General features: G+C 37.4%; 2 protein-coding genes, 1 long non-coding RNA gene and 2 other non-coding genes across 7 annotated transcripts in view; 4 read left to right on the top strand and 1 right to left on the bottom strand.

The window, feature by feature from the left end:
* The window catches only part of LOC106155781 (uncharacterized), a 197,920-nt gene that overhangs the window by 86,513 nt on the left and 89,289 nt on the right, over window positions 1–22,118 (top strand). The gene's annotated exons all lie outside the window — the stretch shown is intronic.
* Window positions 29–21,582, bottom strand: LOC106161508 (endothelin-converting enzyme 2). Of its 3 annotated transcripts, none has more exons than XM_086995613.1 (18): window positions 20,371–21,582; window positions 8,738–8,868; window positions 8,320–8,499; window positions 7,849–7,941; window positions 7,361–7,437; window positions 7,015–7,118; window positions 6,563–6,681; window positions 6,199–6,297; window positions 5,933–6,010; window positions 5,400–5,506; window positions 5,042–5,100; window positions 3,959–4,010; window positions 3,655–3,722; window positions 2,300–2,424; window positions 1,730–1,795; window positions 1,365–1,460; window positions 735–811; window positions 29–581 (listed from the first exon to the last, which is right to left on the bottom strand). In XM_086995613.1, the coding sequence occupies exons 1-18, from the start codon at window positions 20,975–20,977 to the stop codon at window positions 482–484; spliced, it is 2,238 nt and encodes a 745-aa protein (XP_086851739.1). In that variant the 5' UTR covers window positions 20,978–21,582; the 3' UTR covers window positions 29–481. The 3 variants fall into 3 exon arrangements, with proteins under 3 accessions (XP_086851739.1, XP_013393935.2, XP_086851740.1); XM_013538481.2 differs by having other exon boundaries at window positions 7,316–7,437; window positions 20,371–21,581; XM_086995614.1 differs by lacking the exon at window positions 1,730–1,795 and having other exon boundaries at window positions 7,316–7,437.
* Window positions 2,925–2,997, top strand: Trnat-ugu (transfer RNA threonine (anticodon UGU)). Its single transcript has one exon. It is a non-coding gene; the product is annotated as a tRNA-Thr (tRNA).
* On the top strand, window positions 3,264–3,336 carry Trnat-ugu (transfer RNA threonine (anticodon UGU)). The gene has a single exon. It is a non-coding gene; the product is annotated as a tRNA-Thr (tRNA).
* LOC147759753 (uncharacterized) lies at window positions 14,384–16,624 on the top strand. The gene is made up of 2 exons (XR_015331260.1): window positions 14,384–15,032; window positions 15,303–16,624. It is a non-coding gene; the product is annotated as an uncharacterized LOC147759753 (long non-coding RNA).

Here is a 22,118-nt window from a genome sequence, read left to right as displayed (position 1 = left end):
ATGGTTTATAAACGAGAGAAGCTAATGGTTGCTTTGTTTTAATATTTTATTCATTTGTAAATCTTATTTTATACAACATTACAACACAGACCTACTATAAAACATATAGGTCTATTATAATATTCATTGACAAAACTCGTATTATTTGAGATCGTCACCATTATTTTAACTTTGTTCTTTATTGAGATATGTTAGACGGTTTATAATAAATATGATATCTCTTGTTTCAATTTTTTACATTAAATACAAACTCATGCTGGTAAAAAATGTAAGACAAAACACAAGTAAATGTAAATTATGCGTACATATAATCTATGCATTTGAATCTGCTTGTGCATTATTATAAAATGACTGTGCATAAAAGGCTTCTATTTATCAACTTTTTCATGGAATGTATGGTCCGTTTTTTATCGTTGTCATGACGTCACTTTATCCAGAACTAATGCAATATGACGTCACCCAAAGTTATATATGACGTCAGCTACCACACAGAGCATCTTTCTGCTGGGTTCATGGGAGAGCCTTTGGGGCATTTGAAAGCTTCAGCAAATTCCTTCATCTGAGAGACAGTCCCCAAAACCCTGTTTAAAATAAAATAAAAAAAAAATAAAACAATAAAACAGAATGTTGAACAGTATAGCATAAACTAAGAAACAAGTTAACTGTATTCATTTCCTCAGACATCACATTCACTAAATAAAGTTTAGAATCACATTTGGATCTGACAGACCTACCGGACACTGACTGGAGCGTGAGAATCTGTTCTTATCAAAGTTTTCAGATATTTTGGTCTGTATTCCCCGCACCAGCTCTGCAAAATAAATTGTATTATTAAGCTAAATACTCGTGATCAATTTTGCTCAAAAGGTCAAATATTTTCATTTTTTATGCCAAATCAGTATGTAATTTTCTGATATACGCTTTCTTCTATGATTTTGAGAAATGTTAAATCTTATCTTAGCCCTTGCTGGCAATTGTACGGCTCTAAATTTTGAAACATAATTCCTAAAATTTTATTTCGATAAAAATCAACATCTTTTAAAGAAGCATTTTGTTGTAGGCGCAGCTGAAGCTCGGCCACACTGTTAACTGCGCGCTGAGTTACCGGTTTTGCTATGCTGTCAGCTCGTTGCATGTTTCAATGACTATTTCTCGGGAAATAAGGAATCAATCTCTGTCTTTTTGGCATGCGCTCTCCCGTTGAGCTGATAACTCACCCCCCCCCCCCCCCCCAAAAAAAAAAAAAAAGCAGGTAGCTCAGCCTACAACTTGTAGTGTGCGCATGGAAAAATTATAATAAGCTTTTCCCGCCTTTTGGGATAGGATTAATATTATTTATTATTATATATTTAGTAAATACTCACCTGGGCAAAACTTATAAAAAATGCTTCGTGTGTCGTCCTATTCAGTCCTGGCAGTGTACGCTCTGGTCCGTTTTCTGTCTCCCAGTTTTTATAGGCCTGCGAAGAAATGGAAATGATCATCAACCTGGGAAATAATTCAGCTCACAAATGCAATGAAATTATAGCTTGATTCTTTAAATTTATGCCTATTTTTATACAGAAATACGTTTTAGCGTTGCATGATTTGTGACTAAGGGCGATCTGGTCAAGTATGCATAATGAAATAAATCCTCCAAGTTTTTTTTTTTTTAGATTACTGATATAAGACGTATCTTTTAAGTGACAAAACTTGACAAAATAACGAAGACCTTAACAAGAATACATACGTAATACGTTTGTAAAAGGCCGCCGATATCAGCAATGTTTTCTCCTAGGGTTAGCTTCCCGTTTACCTAGAGCAAGAGAACATAAACAGAGAAAAATGAGGTGTTCTTCGGCAGATTTTGATTTTAAAAAAGGGGACTCTCGCTGAATGCAGTCAGATTTCAAAAGAGATCAGCACTTCTCCTCTTGTTTCCAACGTTAACGTACTCGTGTAAATACCAGGTTTTCTCCAGGCGGAGACGCGTTGATCTGATAAACTGATTGCATTCAGCAAGAGCTCACGTGGAGTTAATGAGCAACAGCTAGTATGATAGATTCATTGTAAACGCACCCTGCATTTTCCTTCAACTACTACGACTGCATTCCCACAGATTTTTAGATAGATCTATCCCCAGGGTAGTCTCACTAGATTGGTGTCAGCTTAACCGGCTTAAATGTCTGTCCCGCCTACTAAAAGCTGTAAGGAGGTAATTAACTATATTGCCCACGCGGATGAACGTGAACCTCCAGGGAGTTAGGTCGATCCAGATGGATCGATCTAAATTTGTGGGAACGTAGTCGGAGTTACATACCGTCATGTTTTTCACGGAATATGTCGAGTAGTAATCCGACACACATTTCGTACTTTCCTCGAATCCCGACCAAGCCTCTGGCTGCCACCACATTTCCAGGTTGCCATCCAAATTATATTTTGCTCCTGAAAAATCATTTTCCCCTCATTACATTAATATAGCAACTTACTTTCATTTTAATCATCACATTTCTAGGTTTCTATCCAAAAAAATATTTTGCTCCTGATATGTGGTTTCCCCGTTAAGCCCTAATTACTGTTATATAACAACGTTATAAAATCAGGCTTGTCTGCATAAAAGTTTGTTAAAGTTAACTTATTTCTATTCCCATCATTTAAAATCTTTTGTTTGTTAATTATTTACAAAACATGAAGACAAAGAGAGTCAATACATTCAAGTTGCTAAAATTGGTAAAAAATGTATGACTCTAAAATAGGCCTAATTATGGCAATTTTCATTTGCATACAGAATAAACATGACTTTGTGGTGTGCTTGGAGTTTAAATTGCTAATGGAATGTAAAACTCCTCTTGTTTTAGTTAGCGAAAAATCTACCTCAAAAGGAAAATTTGTTATATTAACACATGAATCCCAACACACACAGTGACCATTCGGCTGAGCCATCGGCCTCTATAGCTCAGTGGTTAGAGCACTGGTCTTGTAAACCAGTGGTCGTGAGTTCGATTCTCACTAGGGGCTTAATGTGGCTGTATATTCATTTTGTATTCATTTCAAATTTCAAAACTTTTATTTTTTAAAAATCTAAGTTGTGTCTAATTAGCCTAGTGTATAGTCTTTCCATGCGCCCATTGCACACTAAGAAATTAGATGTTGCGGTGCTAAATGCTAGCAAAAATCACTCCGCTGAATTTATTGAATATTAAACGAAACAGACCAAATTTAATCTGAACAACAGAAGCACAGCGCACACTGTGGACAATGCGCTGAGCCATTAACTTTCAGACGCCTCTATAGCTCAGTGGTTAGAGCACTGGTCTTGTAAACCAGGGGTCGTGAGTTCGATCCTCACTAGGGGCTTCTGCGGCTCACAAATCTTTTTCTTTATTCAATTTTTAATTCATATTACAATTTTGTCTAATTTTAAGATCTATTCATTACTTATCTATAATTTATTCATAATTCATTATATTCACTGTATTTTTTTTTTTTTTTTGGGGGGGGGGGGTGAATCTTTACCCAACATACTCTAGCGCACTGCACCCCACTTACCACAGTCATTAACTCGTTTCATCAGCTCAATAAAAAATACACGTTAAAAGTTTCCCCACTGCAGTCCATAACCAGGACCTAACCGCCCTTAAGGGTTTAGTTTAGCAGTAAAAACTTCGCCCTTACCACTATCGTCGAATCCATGCGTCAGTTCGTGGCCCACCACTGCTCCTATCATACCGTAATTCATAAACCTGAATTGCAAGTATATGGTGATAATTTATTTATTTATTTATTTACAGTCTTTGATCCATTCAAACAGTGTAAAAGTCTAACTTTCACAATTTGTGAAATAAGTGTGAATAATGTCAATATAATACGTTTACTAAAATTAGTGAAATAATTTAAATCTCTTCGAAAAAGTATAAATGAAAGTTCCTCGTTTTTTTCTCTGTTAATTTATTTATTCATTTACTTAAAACCTATTTACCTTGGCTGGTTTTTATCGAAGAATGGCCATTGCATGATCCCAGCAGGAAATACTGAAAAAAAAGGTGGAATTATAGCTTTAATAAAATGTGTCTTTACGTTTATTGTATATGGTTATCCATGGGATAGATCCAACCTGTCCTGTATAAAACCGGATAGCACTATAATGTGTAATGTAAATAATACTTTATCAAACCATGAAATACATTTGTACGGCTCAAGGCCTATTGATTGTTATGGCAGATAAATACATGTACAGCCAAACTGGCCCTCTCTGTGAGAAAGTAGAAAGTTTCCATTTGATCCCCTATACATCAACGTAGCTTCTCTGGCTCCGTGGTAACTTCGCCGCCTTTGACAAAGATAGACACTTATATACGGGTGCGAATCCTGAACATTCATTGAGACTTTTTTGCTATAAATAATTTCTAAAATTTGCGTTTGATTACCATAAGAGGAAACCCCTAGGGATGGAGGACGGCGGGTCGGTCACGGAGCAGTCAGTAGCGTGGAGGGTTGCAAAAAATATACCAAGCCATCAGCAAACCATGGTAACGACAAGACACGAGTTCAAATCCCACATGACGCATGTCAGTTCACCACAACAACAAGCTGGCCCCGAAATCGACAACGAATGCAGGCTCTCGTTGGTGCGAACAAATTACCTTTTGCATAATTTCGATTTCTAAAAAAAGCACCGATGGTCCCCTCTTGAAATTAGAATTTTGACTCGCTGAATCATATAGTTCTAAACCGTACCAAGCGGCACCGTTCGCCCTCTAAAATACCAAATTTTCCGTCCCCGGACTCCACGCTAAGGAGGAGGGGGGGGGGGGGGGAGGGTCCGCGGTCCGCTGTCCGCGAAACCCCCCACCCCCCACCCCTTTAGAAAAATCCTGTATCCGCCCCTGTAAAGTTAGTACGATAGTTTCTGGGAATGGTCCACCCATTTGTTTCAAACAATACAATTGAATAATCAAGAAACGATTTGGTTGACCGGTGAAGTGTTTTAAACCAAAACCAGTCTTGGTCTATCTCTGAACGCCACAGATCTACTGGTGCTGGCATTGGTACTGGCACTTACCCATTTGGTTTGACGTGGACGAGTAATATGCGTTAACCACCTGTGGATTCATGTACCACCTGGAATGAACAATGTTCAGAGGAGGATTTGATGAAACATTTACATGTACTAGTGCCTTCTTAGGCGGTCTTTAAAAAGGGATTCTAAACGAACAAAATTGTTCGTTAGCTTGGTATTTGAATATAAATCATAATTACTTGGCACAAACTGGTAAATGCGTTTTTTTTTGTAAGAAACAACTAGCTTGGTTGCAACTTCGGAGACAAAGACTTTTCAAGATGGCCGCTAATTTGTAAGGGAAAATAAAAAAAAAGAAAACAGCCATTTAAAAAGTCACAATACCAAAAACACTGAATACCTATTTTTATCCACTGGCTTCTTGAGTCTCTCTGCCGATTCTTTGTAATCATTGGGTATTCTAGCTAATACGTTTTGTAAGTAACAATCCGCACAGCTAATGTTCACCTAAATATTGGAAAGAAAATGATATTACAATTTTCGAAAAAAAAAATAATAATTAATAATGAAATGAAAGAAACAAGATGAAGTGGAAAACAAAATGAAGCCACTAAAGGTGGATAATGCCTACATATTGTGTTTATCATGACGTTGGTGTCTTTCATAACAAAAAGTAACAACTGGTTTATTAAAGATAACAGAATGATGCATTTAAATAGTAATAAAGGTATCTAACGAACAGAGGTTTCAATGACAAGAAAATAAATAAATAAATAGATAGATAGATAGATAGATAAAATAATAAAGAAAGAAAGAAAGAAAGAAGGAAAACCACTGGTGTTCACTGAAACTTAAGAACTCGATCCACAATCTGTGATTTCAGTGAGTCTTCTGTCGATAACGTCCACTCTATGTGAGCGCGGTGAAACTTACCCCTTTGTACTTGTCGTCAAGGGCAGTGGTGTTGATGGCCATGGGTGGGTATCCGATCTTATACTTCATTGAATAAGCCTGGTAACGAAACGAACACGGTGGTTACTGAATAAAGAATGTACTGTTAATATGAAAAATAACATGTATAAAAAAAATATACCTATAAACAAAGGCGACGAACGCAAACTGTCAACATTTAATTGTTTGCAGTATCTATTCAAAGCAATTGCAATTTCTGAGAGAAGAAAACCATTGAAAAATACTACCTTTTCTTTCGCTGCTTCCTTCGTTTGCTCATCCATCCAGTAGATGGAGTCCAACCGTCCAACAAATACGTCTTTCACCCTAGCTATTAAATCTTCCGCCTAAGAAAGAATGAGAAAATGGTTTTCGCCAATTTTGTTCCGTTGTAGTGTAGTACCTAAATATATGGTGACAGATCTTATGGCAGTCCACCACGTCAAAGAGCATGGTCACATCATATACACATATAATACCGATATAAATGACAAATGCCCCGGCTATTTGAAACCTCGTTTAAGGTCGAAACAGACAAAGTGCTTGTCTAAAAGTTTGCAAAAAAATTTAGGCTACCTTTCATTTGTTAAGCAGACATCCCTGGAAACTAACCTCGGTCTTGCTCTCCGGGGAGAAATATTCTTCGACAAAGAGGCCACCCAGAGCTAAGCCGAACTGTGAATTTACGGCTGACTGGCAGGTTTTCCAACGGTCCTGAGTTTTTGTGGTACCTTCATGGAAATTATATAATTACATCCGATTCCAAGCTGTATCTTTGTATTTAATACAGCCGATTCCAAACGTTCTTACTTTTTTTAAGCGAATGCTTATTTTCTAATGTTAATGTCAGTACAAGTATATGAATTCAAGTAACAGCATTAAAAGCAAATTAGAAAAAGGATGCGTTTGTTTAAATACAGAACTGCCGATGTATTTTCAAAATTATTGGAGGCATAAATATTAAATCGTCATTCTCTTTCTGTCTATGTGTGTGTTTGTGTGGGGGTGGGGGCGGGGGAGGGGGCGGGGCTCTGGAAACGCCTATTAAAACAACCAACACTCACCTCTCCTAGCTTTCTGATAATCTTCCATCGCTCCACGGAAGTCAGATGAAAGGAGATGTAAATAGCCGCGCATGACAACCCAAACTAGGTAACTGTTTAGTACTCTGGAATGATAAAACACCGGCAATGATCAGTCATATTTAATTAGTATCTTAGCTTGCAGGTATTATTTCCTTTTTTTTTTTTTTTTGCCCGTCAAATCGAATTTTTCTTGAAAGAAAAGTGAGGCGCTTTGTTTGTCAAAAAAAAAAAAAAAAAAAAAAAAAAAAAAACTGTACTCTATTGTGACATTGATGCTTACTTTGATTCCGTATTATTTATTAATTCCGACAAATTTCCAAAATACCCTCTGTTGGTAATAATAACTTCTGTAGCGTTCGTGATGTCATCATAGTTGTGCGCAAAGAAAGACACCCAATCTACCTAGAAACATAAAACATTAAAGAATGAAAAAAATTTTTTGAATAATAAGTGACAATAATTCAAAATCTTACATATTTTAGACTTGAGCTGTAAATGTAAATAAAGAATAACAGGTAAATCTAATGTATGATTTTATATTTGTTATCATTAATTTATAAACTTGAGATTGATTTAATTGTGATTATTGCAATCTAAAGAATCCCAGTTTAAGCCTTATTAAACATACTGGACCTATATATAAGGCATTTTTTAAAATTCTGTGGTAGTGTATAGAAGTGTATAGAAACTTAAAATAAATTACGCCATCATCTTGTATATCAAACATACATCTTTATTGTTTTGAACAAATTTCTCTGTTTTAAGTTGAAATTATTCACATGTAATAAAATGAGATAAAATCGGAATATTTACAGATGGAGATAGTTCTTTAAGCTCGCCCAGGGTCAGTTTGTTATACAGCAAGTCGGGGTCGATTCTCTCTGGAGCATCTGTCGCAATGGTAATCTGGAAGCAAATAATATGTGATAACTGAATCGCTTGTCGCATTCGGCCGACCTCGGATGATTCCGCGCTTCACCGGCAGGATGCGTAGATGAACGAAAACAGCCGAGTTGTTCCGTACTTGTTTGGAAGCTCATCCATTGCGTTATGCCCTATTGCACACCGACTACGAATTCCACGCACCGCCAGGAATTGATAAATTTTAAAAATCGTCAGTAATCGTGGAATTTTGCAGGTGGAAACCTTGAACCTGCAGGATTCAGTTACAAATTTATTAAGATAGGCTTAAGAATATTCGTTGGATTCTGCTCGAACAGCACAAACAGTTAAGGCTTGCAAGAATGATTAATACGAGTATTAGGATTCGCCAAGTATACTTACATTTGCTAAACTTTTTTCGAACGTTATAATATCTTGAACGAACTGTTCTGTCGCGTTTTCGTCCGCACCCATGAGAGCTGCTATTCTCACCATGAATTCTTTGTAGGCTATATAGAAGGTGCTTGTGGTTTCGTTTTCAAAGTAATAGCTTCTGTCCGTTGTTAAACCGCCTTGGTCAATCTACAGAAAACAGTGAAATGATTACAGACATACAGTGCCAGAAAAACTTTTAGTCTTGGTATTTTCGCATAATTTCCCCTTATCATCGAGGTTTTCGCTATCAAAACTGTTGAAAAAAAAACCCATCTCTATAATTTCATTAAAAGCCTTCAATAAGTGATATCAATAATTTTTTCTGAATAATGAGAGAGAGAGAGAGAGAGAGAGAGAGAGAGAGAGAGAGAGAGAGAGATGTCACCTGAATAATATTACGAGTAGAATTTCTGTCGTCTGCGGTGATGTAGAATCGGAAGAGAACGCTTCTGTCGAATGTGTATTGCGCTGTTATCAAAGCTGTGAAAAAGTCCCACGAGGTGGCGTTCCAATCACCTGAAAAAAGGCACATTACACATATGACTAACAGTAATGATGAATCATAATACACTCAGAACATATAAACCAATGCACGTGCAAAGCTGTATAGTTACATAACAGATGCATTATTCCGCTGCCAAATCAACAATTTCTCTATTAAAATATTTAGATATTTGTGATTTTCGAAATTGCCGGTAGATGACACCGTGAGTTCAAGAGTATTAAAAATTCATAAATGAGAATTATTAGAAACCGAATGCCTTAGACTCTGAAACACAAGGTGTGTCTTAGAATAGGACAATTTATAAGCAGAAAAAGAACATACAGAGAGAGAGAGAGAGAGAGAGAGAGAGAGAGAGAGAGAGAGAGATAAAAGGCGTCTCAAAGGTTTATTTTTGTATATATTTAGTCGACAAAAATAACCTAAGGACGTCATCTAAACGCGAAAACATGCGCTGCGGTCTGCGTGAAATGAAGAGTATTATGTCGAGCGTAATTAAAAGGCGTAGAAAGACAGTGAGGCGTATTACGTACATCTCGGTGGGGGTGAGAAATATATGTATCTTTAGTTTTTTTTAATTGAAAGAAGCATCTTTTTATATTGCTTTTAATTGCCCTCAGATTTTGTTCATTAGCACTCTTTTTTTTTCTTTCGTCATCTTTTTTTTTTTACGATATGTTGTTTCAAAATGTGCTTCCATAGCTAATAATACGATACGATACGATGTGTAACACCCCTGAAAATGAAAATATTCTATGTTCCAATTCAAATATTTTCCGAATAGATTCTAAAGGACGAAGTAGATAAAGATGCATTGGCCTATTCCAATAATCAAATACAGACAAGACGTATAATCACCCTACTCAAACAAAAAGCTCGAGATACCCACAGCACCTGCGGGAAGAAAACAATCAGACAATCGTAAGAATTAAGTAACCTTTGTAGCAACTAACACCCAGTATTTTGGGTCTTAGGTAGCAACAAACGAGACATTGTGAAGAGAGGGGCGTCCGCGGTAAGATCAGAGGCACAGTGGTATCAGTTTGTCAATTCTGGGGTCGCCGTAGACAGGCTCTCGGGGGCGATCTTCCCATAACTTCTGTGATAAGACACTGCGATAGCCTGATAGCAAACCTATGGAGTAACGTGGTCTCTTTTGCATTGGCTAAACGCACACTTGAACTATAATAGATACATATCATTTTTATTTGCATTATGGATAAACGAACCTAGTTATCTATATTGATTAAAATTTCAATTTGAGGTTATATTAAGTCCTTTGGAAGTCCACATGAAATATCCCATATGGAGGTATATTTCTAATATAGAAGTCAAGAACAATATCAATCAACTAAACATTAATGTGAACAGCTAAGAAAACAAAATATCAAATTTAAAAAAGTAATCTGGCGTTGGCAGTTTTAAGATTTGGAAGGTACAGTTCGTGTTTTCTTCCTTTTATGTAATCTAATACTTTCCTTCTCTCTGTTCAATTAGTCAGTAATAATATCCGAATTGCTTATTACACTTTTTAAATAATTCCCTGCTTTTTGTTACAGTTTTACTGGAAATAAAATTGTTACAAAATTGTACATGTTAGATTTAAATAAACGAGTTCAAGAAGGCAGTGAGAGTAGACAGTATCTTCAAATTCAATAAGTTATTTGAAAATTATTAGATGATCAGTTAAGATTGATATATATAATGATAATTCATCATTATTTACTGGCCTCACAAAGGTAAGACGACGTTGTTTTCATCGCGAGGATTTCGGCCATCAATTTTGACCAAGTTACTTTAAATTTAGCAAACTTAATTTCAGAAAAGTTTTATTTAAGTGGAGTTCTTATACATTTCAACCAGTGCCAAAACAAAACACTTTTTACAGCAAGACCAATTCTCCGAACCGCTTTTAATAGAATTTTTGAATGGGAGGTTAGAAGTAAGAAGGTGCACACTTAAGCGACTATTTTTGGAATGGGATTATTTTCATAGTGTCTTGTTTCCTTTTAGCTTGTCGTTCGGATGGCACAAACAACTACTTATACTATAACTTTAAAACGGTGAGAACAAGCAAGTTACTTAGCCAAAGAAGAAGCAGAAATAGCCGATGGAAAACACAGAAAAAGACACCCAGTTTATAACCATTTGCGTCAGAGGTCTGTTTTTTATTTTTGTTTTGTCAAATTTGTTTGTCCTGCACACAACTATGCTTGGCCGGCAATTTTTCAGAGAAATAGAACATGTCAGAATTCGGAGAAAAAGAACATGTTAGAGGCAGTGCGTGCATGTTTGCACAGTGTTTTGTGAAGTGGAAGGCTATGGCAAACAACTGACACATGCTTACATTTCAAATAAAATTAAGTGCCGGTTAAGATTATTGTTAAAAATTCTAATGCAAAGAGAAAAATTCTTAAACAAAAACACACGTTGATCGTTTATTCTGTTTGGCTTACTCAAACACAGAGTTGCTGTAAAGTATTTATTTATTTATTTATTTATTTATTTATTTATTTATTTATTCACTTGGACAACGAAGTTTTCACACCTCCAGAAATATGTTACAAAAGAAATGGCTACAAAATTTAATGTTCATGAACACTGATTCATGGATTGAATGTTGACAATTATATATAATTGTCATAGTCTCAATGGTGAAACGGGTGACAGTGGAAAAACCCGCTGTAATAAATAAATAAATAAATTCATATTCGTATCTTGTACATAAAAAAGATAAATGGGTTATTAAAAAAAGATGGATGGCAACACATGAAATAATTTATTTAACTCAAAAACATATCATAGTCATTCATTATTCAAAGCTTGTGCTATTTTATCTTCTTTGTTATCAAATGCAGCCATTGTTAAGAAGGACTTTGGTCTCTACAACCTTTTTCTTTTCTGTCTTGTTTGTTCAGGTCTTATCTAAGAGTGTTCGAATCTTTTTTTATTACTAATTGTTGCGTTGTTGTGATTATTTTTGTGGAGAAATAGAATTGAGCCTGGAAGTAGTACAATACTCTTTGTACTCCCACTACTCTCTCTCTCTCTCTCTCTCACACACACACACGCACACACTCACACACACACGCAGACACACTACCAGCTCCTACTCATAGCACTTATTTTTCTGTCTACATGTAGCTCACGTACGCTTACTTGTTGAAACAACGGTTTTATGGCGATACGAGAGTAACTACTATGTAAAATAAACATTGAATATGTTCTCCGGCACTTACAGTTGTCGATGTGTGGAGAGACCAGGGCGTAAACATGCGGTAATTACTTTAACTTTTCAAACACCACAAATACTAAGAATTCACTTTTCAAGATTTATCATTTTTTGACACTCACAATGTGTTTTTTGCCAATTCACTTTTCAAATCTTTTATCAGCATGTACAGAGCAATAACAAAATATTTATTTGGGGCGAAAATCATGGATATATGTTGCTCAAATGTTTGGAGTGTTGGCCATGTCGTCTTTTTTTAAGTGGTTTTCACAGCACAAAAACAAATCTTTCCGATTTTTCAGCCTCCGCGGAATGACGTCGGAACAGTGCAAGCTGGCCTTTACAACGCGCGACTGAATGACGTTTTTCCGCGCAGGAGTACCCCTTTCTCTTTTACATGGCCTTTCAACAGGCGTAATCTCGTTCGTCTTTCTTCTCGACTGAACAACGTTTTTCCGCAGGGGGTCCTGCCTTGGTATTATGTGACGGTCGTTATTGGATTGTGACTGACATTTAAGAACATGAGATTTCAATGGAACTGAAAGATTTATATTGTTATTTCCTTTCAAAATTTAATTTTATTATCTTAAGTGCGCTACATGTATATACTGTCTAAAGGCGTGATCATCCCGATCATAAGAACATCTCTCCTGAGGAAGCTTCCCCCGAGGGCTTATCATATTTTGTTATTCATCATTTCATTTCTCTTTGCTGATTTATCCCTAAAAGTTGTATTTGATCTATCAAATCCAGTCCAATTACAGATTGCTTGGAAGCGATATCAAAGTTTATATTAAAAGCATGATCATTATTTCCATAAAATTGCAATGAATTATAATGAATAAGACTTGGTCAAAGGCCATGCTGTTTGATTATTAAAAGTTTGGCCGCGGCCTTGAATAATGCAACTCTGGCTGCAGCAATGCAAGTCAATTAGCGGACATATAACTGACTAACATTTAACTTGTCGCTTGTACTATAGAAATTGTTAATCACACTTGCGCTTACAATCTGGATTTTATAGGATACGTTTTAAGGTGTCTACGGAGTAAAAATCATTTCACTGAAATCATGATACACAGTCAGTGTATTTTTAATTTTTATTTTTTCAGTTAATAAAGTGTATAAATAAAGATTCCTTACACGATCGCTATTTAGACTGCGGCAGTTTAAATAGATCTTAAGTTTATTACACTGATGGACGTAGTGCTTATGCATTGAATCAGCGTGTGCAGTGGTGCAACCAATCTTTAATTAATAAGGGAGTTGGAAGAACCAGCGGGTGACCGTTAATCGTTCTAATATTTAATCAACACTGAGCGGAGAACAAACAAAAAAGGATAAAGATGTGTCACTCTATGCGCTGGTGGCCGGGGAAATTTCAACAAAGCCCGACTAACACCTTCAATATTTCATCCAGCTAAAAGACGAAAACAAAAATACTGTTGACTGGAGATGCATTAGAACATTTTTTATTTGATGAATAAGTATTGCCCCACAACTAATCGTAGTACATCCCGCGATAAGAATTCGCTCGATAGACCATGTCTAGAACCATTAGTAAACCATTAGTTCTAAACTAGCTGTCATAAAAAAACTTGCTTGAAAAACTGAATAACTATAAGATCATTGTTATTTTGCAAGGTAAAGCAGCGATAAATATGTTGATATATAGCAAACATTAGCAGTATGATGTGCCGTAATACGTATATAACAGGAGTACTTCTCTATCAGTGGGTGAGGAAGAGAAGGGGGTGGTTAAACCACGTAAGTGAAGAATCACTGCACATTAAACGTGCATCGTGTGTCACTTTTACAGGGTTTCTGCTAATGAAAATGTATCATATCGCAATATAGAAATTCATTTTTCACATGTAAATAAATAAATCGCCGCAAGTCAAAAACGGCTATTTTGTTTATAAGTTCTGGGCTTTGACAGAGAAGGACAGGCCTGCTTTAGATGACAGCCGGATTCGGTTGTATTTGTATGGGGATTGCTACCAGTAATTAACACAGTTTTCACATGAAGTCCCATTGAAACACGATGGTCGAGAGATGACTCATGAGTTGAGGTCAGTATAACAAGCAGCATGGTGGCCAATAAGCTATTTAACCTTTTATGTAACCTCTCTCCAACCGCGGTGATGAAGGCTTAAACCAAGTGTTTTGGTTTCTCACTTCTTTATTTAAGCACAGTCCCCCCCCCCCCTCTTTTTCTCAGGACTCTGCAGCTGATGAAGGTTGTTGACCGAAAAGCGATTTCTGCAACCAGTCCAACCCCCCCCCCCCCCCCCCCCCTTTTTTCGTTTCCCCCGCCGCACTGTGTGTATCTCGTACAGTCGGCCCTTCAGGTCAAACACATACAGAGGCGAGACACCTCTCTCACATCACATCATACCGAAGTGAAACAACAGCCGATTATATTGAATACGGCAATAAATAGTTATCTAACATAATTCGAATCAGAATTATAAGACGGACACGTTCTATCACCGTTATCATCTCTTCACAAACACGTGATAACGCATCTAAGGGACTTTTATACTTTATACTGTATTTTTTTTCATACAAGGAGTCATACAATATCACTATTGATCATAATTCATATTTATATATATTTGCATTCCTTTGTACATTTTCATCTATCCATGTAGATGCATACGTTACAATGAATAAAGCACTTTATACTTCAATCTAAACTCTAACGTCTCAAAAGCAATCTCAAAGCTTTTAACCAGGGGCGCTGTCAAAACACACGTCCCCAGGGGCCCAGTCCTGGATCGTGTTATTTTGATAAGAGTTAGTTTAACTAAGACATGAGCCGACCACCCCTAAACAGCGAATATTAAATCGCAACTACAAAGGAGAGGATGTGGTGTGGTGTGAAGATAGCCACAGAGACAGAGTACAAAGTAAATGTACAGGAAAAACGAGAGGATGAAGACAGTAAGTGGTTTCATTCCTTTTGTTATTTTCATAATATTCATTTATTTTCATTTTTAATAATTGATTATCAATGTGTGTTGATAAATTACCAAGTCTTTGATTTTATTACATTATCCATGTCTGTTGTAGTGGCACATGCATTCTTGTAATTCTCAATCCTGATACTTTCTCTGAATTTTTTTTAGTCAGACATGCTGTTCCCTTTACCCAGTTATGTTTAATACGTTATTATACAATATATTTTGATATCATTTCGTTATATCTTTACAGAAACCGTTAAGAAGGACACCGCACTGGAAAAAAAGGAAAGGGCGATAGCAGCACTGAACAAGGGGAAGGTGTTGAAAGGGGCAACGGCAGAAATATCTGACGCGGGGGTCTGCCAGGCTGAAGAATTGCTCAAATTGATGTGTGGAAAATAATTTACACGCAAGGACGATTTGAGTCCACAGTTGTAGATTAGATAATATCACGGTATTCAACATGAAAAATGTTAATATATCTCCTTTACGGTGATTGATTTTTACTAACTGTTTTTATATATATTGTTATTACAATGAGATCAGTACTTCTTATATTTGAACATATATTTGTATATTTTTTTGCTGTGATCTCAAGTAAACTGATATGTAATAATTCAGGCCCAGTCTTGAAAGTCCAATTGGGGAGGGGAATGACCACAGTACGCGGGAAGCTAAATCATCAATACACAAATTACAGTGCGTTATTATCTCACTGATAGTAGGCATTTTAAAAATATCCTGAAAATCACGTATCACTGGGTATAATGTCTTCGTTTCACGAAGGGCGGAGAATAAACAATTTGCATTCACAAGTCGCGTGAATGGGGTGCTTCACGAATCACGCTAAATAAGATGAACGTTTCACACACCTCAAGAAATAAATAGCTGTATTTTCTACAGATTTATTCTGAAAATGCATTTTTCTCTTGGAATTTGAGCAGCATTAATTTGATTTTGATTAAATACTTTAAGTTAGTCGGATATTTCAGGTACATAATGTGTTGCGTTTCTCTTGTTTTTAATTTTCCCATATTTTTAATGTTATTTTATTTCTTTAGCCTACGCATTTTGTAGGGGTTTTGGTGACAATATTTCCTCTTTCCTTGGAAGCTAGGCTTCATCGCCTCACTCAATGTGAACAAAAATACCTAATGAGTGTAATTTTTAAAACGGGGTCGGGCAATTAGGGCACACATAATTGGCATGTTATTTAACGAGCGGCCACTCTCTACAAATACATTAAGTCGATGGATAAGTAGTAGTCGTTTTCGTTTTCATCATATGTTTACCAGATGTCAGATAAATAATGGAAAAAAGCCTGACTACTTATGAATCTGTGACATTCCTATAATTGTACTTTTGCTTAGATTTTGTTCTGGAAAGTCGTATTTAAATGTGGTTCGTATTTATTTGCGTAATTATTTTACTAGGTAAATTTTTTAATGGTATTTGCTATTGTTTAGGGTGTGTGTATAATGAGTGTACAAAATAATACATTAGTGTAAGATTACTTTCCACTTGTGAAATATAGTAGCTGTATTGCGCTTTATAAACATAATTCCTACTGCATTGTAATGGTTATTGTTGTTTTTTGCAATAAATTACTATAATTGAAAATTCACAAGCCTTCCTCTCATTAAATGAAATGCTACATGAATTTGAAACATTAACAGTGCTATAAGTAATTGAAATAACTATAATCGTCCATATTTGATTAGATAAGGGTAGTAAATACTTACCTAAAATCGCCTTTATTTGATCGGAAAAGGGTTATAATGACGTACCTCATATCGCATTTACTTCATCGGAAAAGGGTTATAAAGACGTGTGAAAAATCGCCTATATTTGATCGGAAAGGAGTTGTAAAGAGGTTGTTTTTAGACGCCTATACTTGATCGGAAAGACGTAGTAATAGTGCAACTACAATTTTAAGCTTAGGCATAAAAGGGTAGTAAACCCGTAGACCCTGACCTTTCCGGTAGAGCTTTACACCGTTGAAAAGGCTTGTAAAGAGAATATTCAGACCCATTTCCTGAAGAGTAAAAGAGCTGAAAATTGACTTTTTGTGCTGTGTTTGTGGTTTTTATTCGAAACTCGTGGGGCTACTTATATTGAACAACCGCACATTAATTACATACCACATGAGTTCATGATTTGTACCTCTGTATACGAGATAACACAAATTTAAAAGTGCCCTTTTTTGGATTAAGCATTTTGTTAAAAAGTTTTGCTTTTTATCTATAGCATCATTCGAATCTGTACGCATGTGTGTGTGTGTGTTTGTGTGTGTGTGTGCCTGTGTGTGTGTGTGTGTGTGTGTGTGAGAGAGAGAGAGAGAGAGAGAGAGAGAGAGACTATGTGTGTAGCAAGTGCACAGAGATCGACCAAGCCTCTTCACTAGATTATGGTTGGTTCACGTTGGTCACGTCCACATTTTAATATATTCATGTCGTCAGTTTCACTACACGGCAAAATAAACATAAATTCGACTGGGAAATATGTTGAATCATGGCAAATGGGTCAAGCATGATTGTAAAGTTTTCAAGCTTCATCGTTCCCTACATGGTTTTCAGCGTCTTTAGGTCGCAGGTTTACAAACTTATCATAAAACTGAACCAAACTATCTTAGCCATTTACAGCCTTTTTATAACGGAGAGAACCACATAAAAGTACCCTAATACACCACGGTTATGATAGGTAGCCTACGTTAAGGTAGGAGCTCTGTAAATGGCGCGTTCACAACGGGGTTTGTGATCTCGATCTTTGTGACGCAGACTCCAGATGAATAAACTTGATAGTAATCATGTGGATGTCTTTATCATTATTAGTATTTAGTCAATTTTTTTTTTTGTGTGTGTGTGTGGGGGGGGGGGGGGGGGGGACACTGTAGAGTTGATTGCAATAAATGCTATCCCAGTCTCGTCCGCAACAATGAAGAACAAAGATATTGAACAATTAAGCTTTCTCGGCAATGTTTAAAGGGGGCTTTGTTGAGAAAACTAAATTGTTTAAAAGGGACTTATGTCATTTAGATCGATCTATCGGATCCAGGCTTATCTGTAACCATCCTGGGGAATAGATTCATTTCTTATCAGTCATATCAATAGACACACCCCAAGATGGTGGCTGCAGCCATATTTTATGTCAGATGGCGGATGACACAGGTCGCCTTGGTCCAAATGTAATTCATTGTACTCACGCAGTAGAAGACAACGGTTTCTTGTGGTATTATGGTTGGCCGCATTATTTCCAAAGACATGGAAAAATCAGATGCTGCTTTCTTAAATGGTACAAATCTGGACGCTTTTGACGCGTTCGACTCGACGTAAATTGCCGATCAAACGCAAAACCCATTCTTCTTGCTGCCAATTGCGACCCCATTACGGGAACAAGAGGCAAGTGCCGGAGAATTATGTTCAATTAAAGTAGCCCATAATTCTTGGTGAACGCGTTAAGTTCAGGGCAACCTACTTTGAATCATGACCTGAGCTTCAGAATCTTACACCTCACTTTGTACGTCACGTCGCTATACCTTTAAGTCATGCCTTTTGTTAAAAGTTCATGACAACGAACGCACATCATGGATTTCAGTGTTTAACATTCCTTCTATCTTTTACAGTCCTTCGTCATAGTTTTTGGTGAACGTGTCGCGTTTCAGGTAAATTAAAGCATGGGTTACACCCCGGGTTTCGTAGAGCCTCGACCTTCTTGTCGGCATACCCCTTTGTCATAATACTTGTTAAAAGTTCAGTTCAACTAAATTACACAATGGGTCTCAGCCTGTGTTTCAAAGTTTTAAAAATGGATAGTGTCTTTCATGTTGGAACGCTCTCGTCTCGTTTGAAGACTGGTGAAATTTTCTATTTTGAAACTGTATTGTGTAATATATAGAGCATATGGCATCACAAAAACAAATCCGTCACAAAATACACGCTCACGCACTTGCTTTATAAGAAAATATGCCATGCACAGAGCGATTTGAATTCTACATACGCTGAGTAGTTACGTGAGAAAATATATATTTGAACTACAGCGGCAAAGTTTCTTATCTGTTTCTGTCAAATATTTCATGGAAGAAATCATATGCCCCAAAGTTTTTTTTTCCTTATAAATATCTATTTGAGTTGGACTGGGGAGAAATCAGAAAAATCCCGTCGCAGTCATATTGTTCTCTGCTCACTTCATCACACTAATGATAAGGGAACGTTCAGATAAACCCATGCTACTAGCTGGATCGATTCAACTCACGGGAGATTCTCCCCGAATGCAATCATTGTAATTAGCTTAAATGTCTGACACGCCTCCTTCAGCTGCTAGCGGGTAATAAAGCCGAACGCGCACCAAAGTTAACTACCCCTAGCCACCAAGGAGGCGTGTCAGACAATTAAGCTGATTACATTGAATGCAATTAAGCGAGAATTCCCAGCGGAGTTGGATCGATCCAGCTGGTGCTATGTTTGAATCTGAAAACGGTCTAAGCTGCAGAATGTGGCCCCTACGCGTATAGAGTCAAATCACAGCAAAAACGGACGGTGGAATAGGCTTTTCATTGTCTCTGGTATAAAGATAACATTAAAAAATAATAAATCGGTCTTTAGGAGACTAAACGTGTTTTACTTGGGAGGTTTGACGTTTCCATCTTTGAGGTAATTTTGTTTGTTTTAAAACGGCTAACTAATTTTATCAAGAATAAGAGAGAGCTATACCTTGGGTCAAAGACAACTCGCATGTAGCGAAGGAACTGCTGGGTTTATTGTTATTTTAATATTAAAATATTCTTACTACGAACGGCCTTAAGGCTGAGATGGGATGCAGAGAGTGTTACAATGAGGCTATGGAATGCAGGTAAACCTCCTTCACTTGATATATAATGGTCAAAACAAATAGTGCGCCTCATCTTTGCCCTATCCTCTGATATTTCAGGGGCTTCTAAAATAGTACATAAAATTGAAGACTGTCATACAATTATTTTGTAACAGACTACTAGTGGACCCTACGGTCAGAGAGTACACTGGGTCTAGGTAACCATTTCAACTTCCGTGTCCATACATGTACAATTATATCGACATTGGGATAAGGAAATCTAAAGTATACATAAGCTAACTACTTAGGACGAAAAATAATACGTCGGTTGGGACAAAATTGGCAAAATGGTTTGCCTGTTATTTTGTCAAATTATTTATAGAGTAAATTGAGTTTTGACTGTGTTTTGGTCATTATTTATTGCTTAAGGTAACCTGAAAAAAGGGAGAGGGGTATTTAAAGCACTAGCGATGCGAATAACCAAAACCATACCCACAGGAAATATAACTCACCTAAAGGCGCCCATCCACCAAGGTTTTCTATCATTTTCTCAGCGGGTTCTTTTCCAAGTTTGTCTATCGCCTCCGTGTCCATACAACTCTGATAAAACTGCTTAAATTTTCTCTCCGATGATAACTCGCCGTCTCTCATAATCGGCGTTTCTAGCATGGTTTTAAGGGTACTTTTGATGGTCTCTCCCATGGTGCTGTCTATCCCCCAGTAGCGTTGGTCCGCCGGTATTGGGTTCTTTTTCAGCCATCCCCCGCAGGAGAACTGCCAAAAATCTTGACAGGGATCGACGCTGGGATCTAGTCCAGAGACGAGGACATTGGCCGCCCTAATACATTCGGGGGTTAGGCACGTTTGGGAGAGCGCGTCCGGGGATGGAGTAATCCCCACCCTCGCGTCCGTATTCCCTCCTCCGTTGATCCTCTCGTTCACTGCGCCGCCAATGCGGGCAATACCTGCAACTTCTAGAGATAGTATAACAATGAGTCCTATAATCACTACTCCAGCCAAACATAACGCGAAGATGAAGTGTTTTCGTTGTCTCTTCCACTTTCTAGGATTTTCATTATATTCTTCTATCACCAACTCCGCCTTGCTACCAAACGCCATTGCCTATATTGGACTAAGTTGTTCTACCGTGGTAAAGTACGTATGTATTCACGTGGGGCCAGTCTTGCCTCTTGGCTTTTATCATTATACGGCCACATTCACACGCCACCCTTTCGGATCAGTCCTCACTCAACTTAAAAGGTTACCTATGTTTATTAAAGCTATGATAGAACGCACCCAGGTTTGTTCCAAGTTACGTTGGCAGACGTTTGAACAATTAAGCGTGTGCCGACGCAGCAAAAATCCATCGGTTAATATTCCTCTGGTTTAGCGAAACTACGCGTAATCCTACGTGGCGACGTAACGTCAGTCGGATCGACGTTCTACCGGCCTAGCTCAGCGAAATGTGAGCGTTACCAAAACAATCCGTACCTGTATTTTGGGTTGAGATATTTCTGTTGCAAATAAACCCCTTCCCAGTACAAGCACACTTAACGATAGAAAGTCACTTTGACATGTGCAGTGCAGCCCCTACCCAAAATAGCCTCTTCGGCGTTGCAGCTGAAACGCTGCAATTTGGTTCAACGCTACAATTTGCGTGTGCAGGGCTTAATTGCCATCCAGATTTCTATCCTTTCTTACTTACAGTCTCTTGAACGGTAACAGTAACCTGGTGTGTACGCGCCTTTTTATTTGTCGTTCAAAGTTGCCGACTTTAGCGTTATCGCCCTGCGTATGGATGGCGCCGAGCCCCCGCATGCCCCCCATGAAGTATTTACGTCACTTTGTCCCATTATCATACCACTTCAAAAGAAACGCCGCCGTCTCCCGTGTGGTGATCTACGTGGATACTTTAAGTTAAAGGTGAACAACGCGCGTTAGCTCGTTATACTAGTATTTGGGAAGCTTAAGAAGGAAAAATTCCTGGAAATTGCAGCAGTTTTCTCTCTATCAAGATCAAGGGCGCACCTATCGCAGAGCGTACAGGGAATGATTATTTACTGTTTCAAGCTGCCCTTTTCTGAAAATCGAAGTCATAACTTACAAGTCGGCTTTATATCGTTAATTTGTGGACGGTTTTGGATATGCTACCTGTGCACCTTAGTGAATATGGGAAAAGTGCTGAAATCGTCACGAAAATGAAAAAAACTTACATAACTTACATAGTGTACTCTTTTAAGAGTAAAACAGGCTGCTTTGC

This window comes from Lingula anatina, chromosome 9 (genome assembly GCF_051362555.1).
Source record: "Lingula anatina isolate TDL-2025a chromosome 9, LinAna3.0, whole genome shotgun sequence".
NCBI classification, from domain to species: Eukaryota; Metazoa; Brachiopoda; class Lingulata; order Lingulida; family Lingulidae; genus Lingula; species Lingula anatina.
Note: the sequence above shows the minus strand (reverse complement) of the source record. Positions and strands in the feature narration are given on the sequence as shown.

Excerpts from the sequence above, each read along its gene's own strand:
- LOC106161508 (XM_013538481.2), bottom strand. The coding sequence starts at position 20,977 with ATGGCGTTTGGTAGCAAGGCGGAGTTGGTGATAGAAGAATATAATGAA. Across the intron at positions 8,869-20,370 it reads TGGTGGATGGGCGCCTTTAG|GTGATTGGAACGCCACCTCG; the intron begins GTGAGTTATATT and ends GCCTTTTTTCAG. Across the intron at positions 1,461-1,729 it reads GCCTTTTACAAACGTATTAC|GCCTATAAAAACTGGGAGAC; the intron begins GTATGTATTCTT and ends ATTTCTTCGCAG.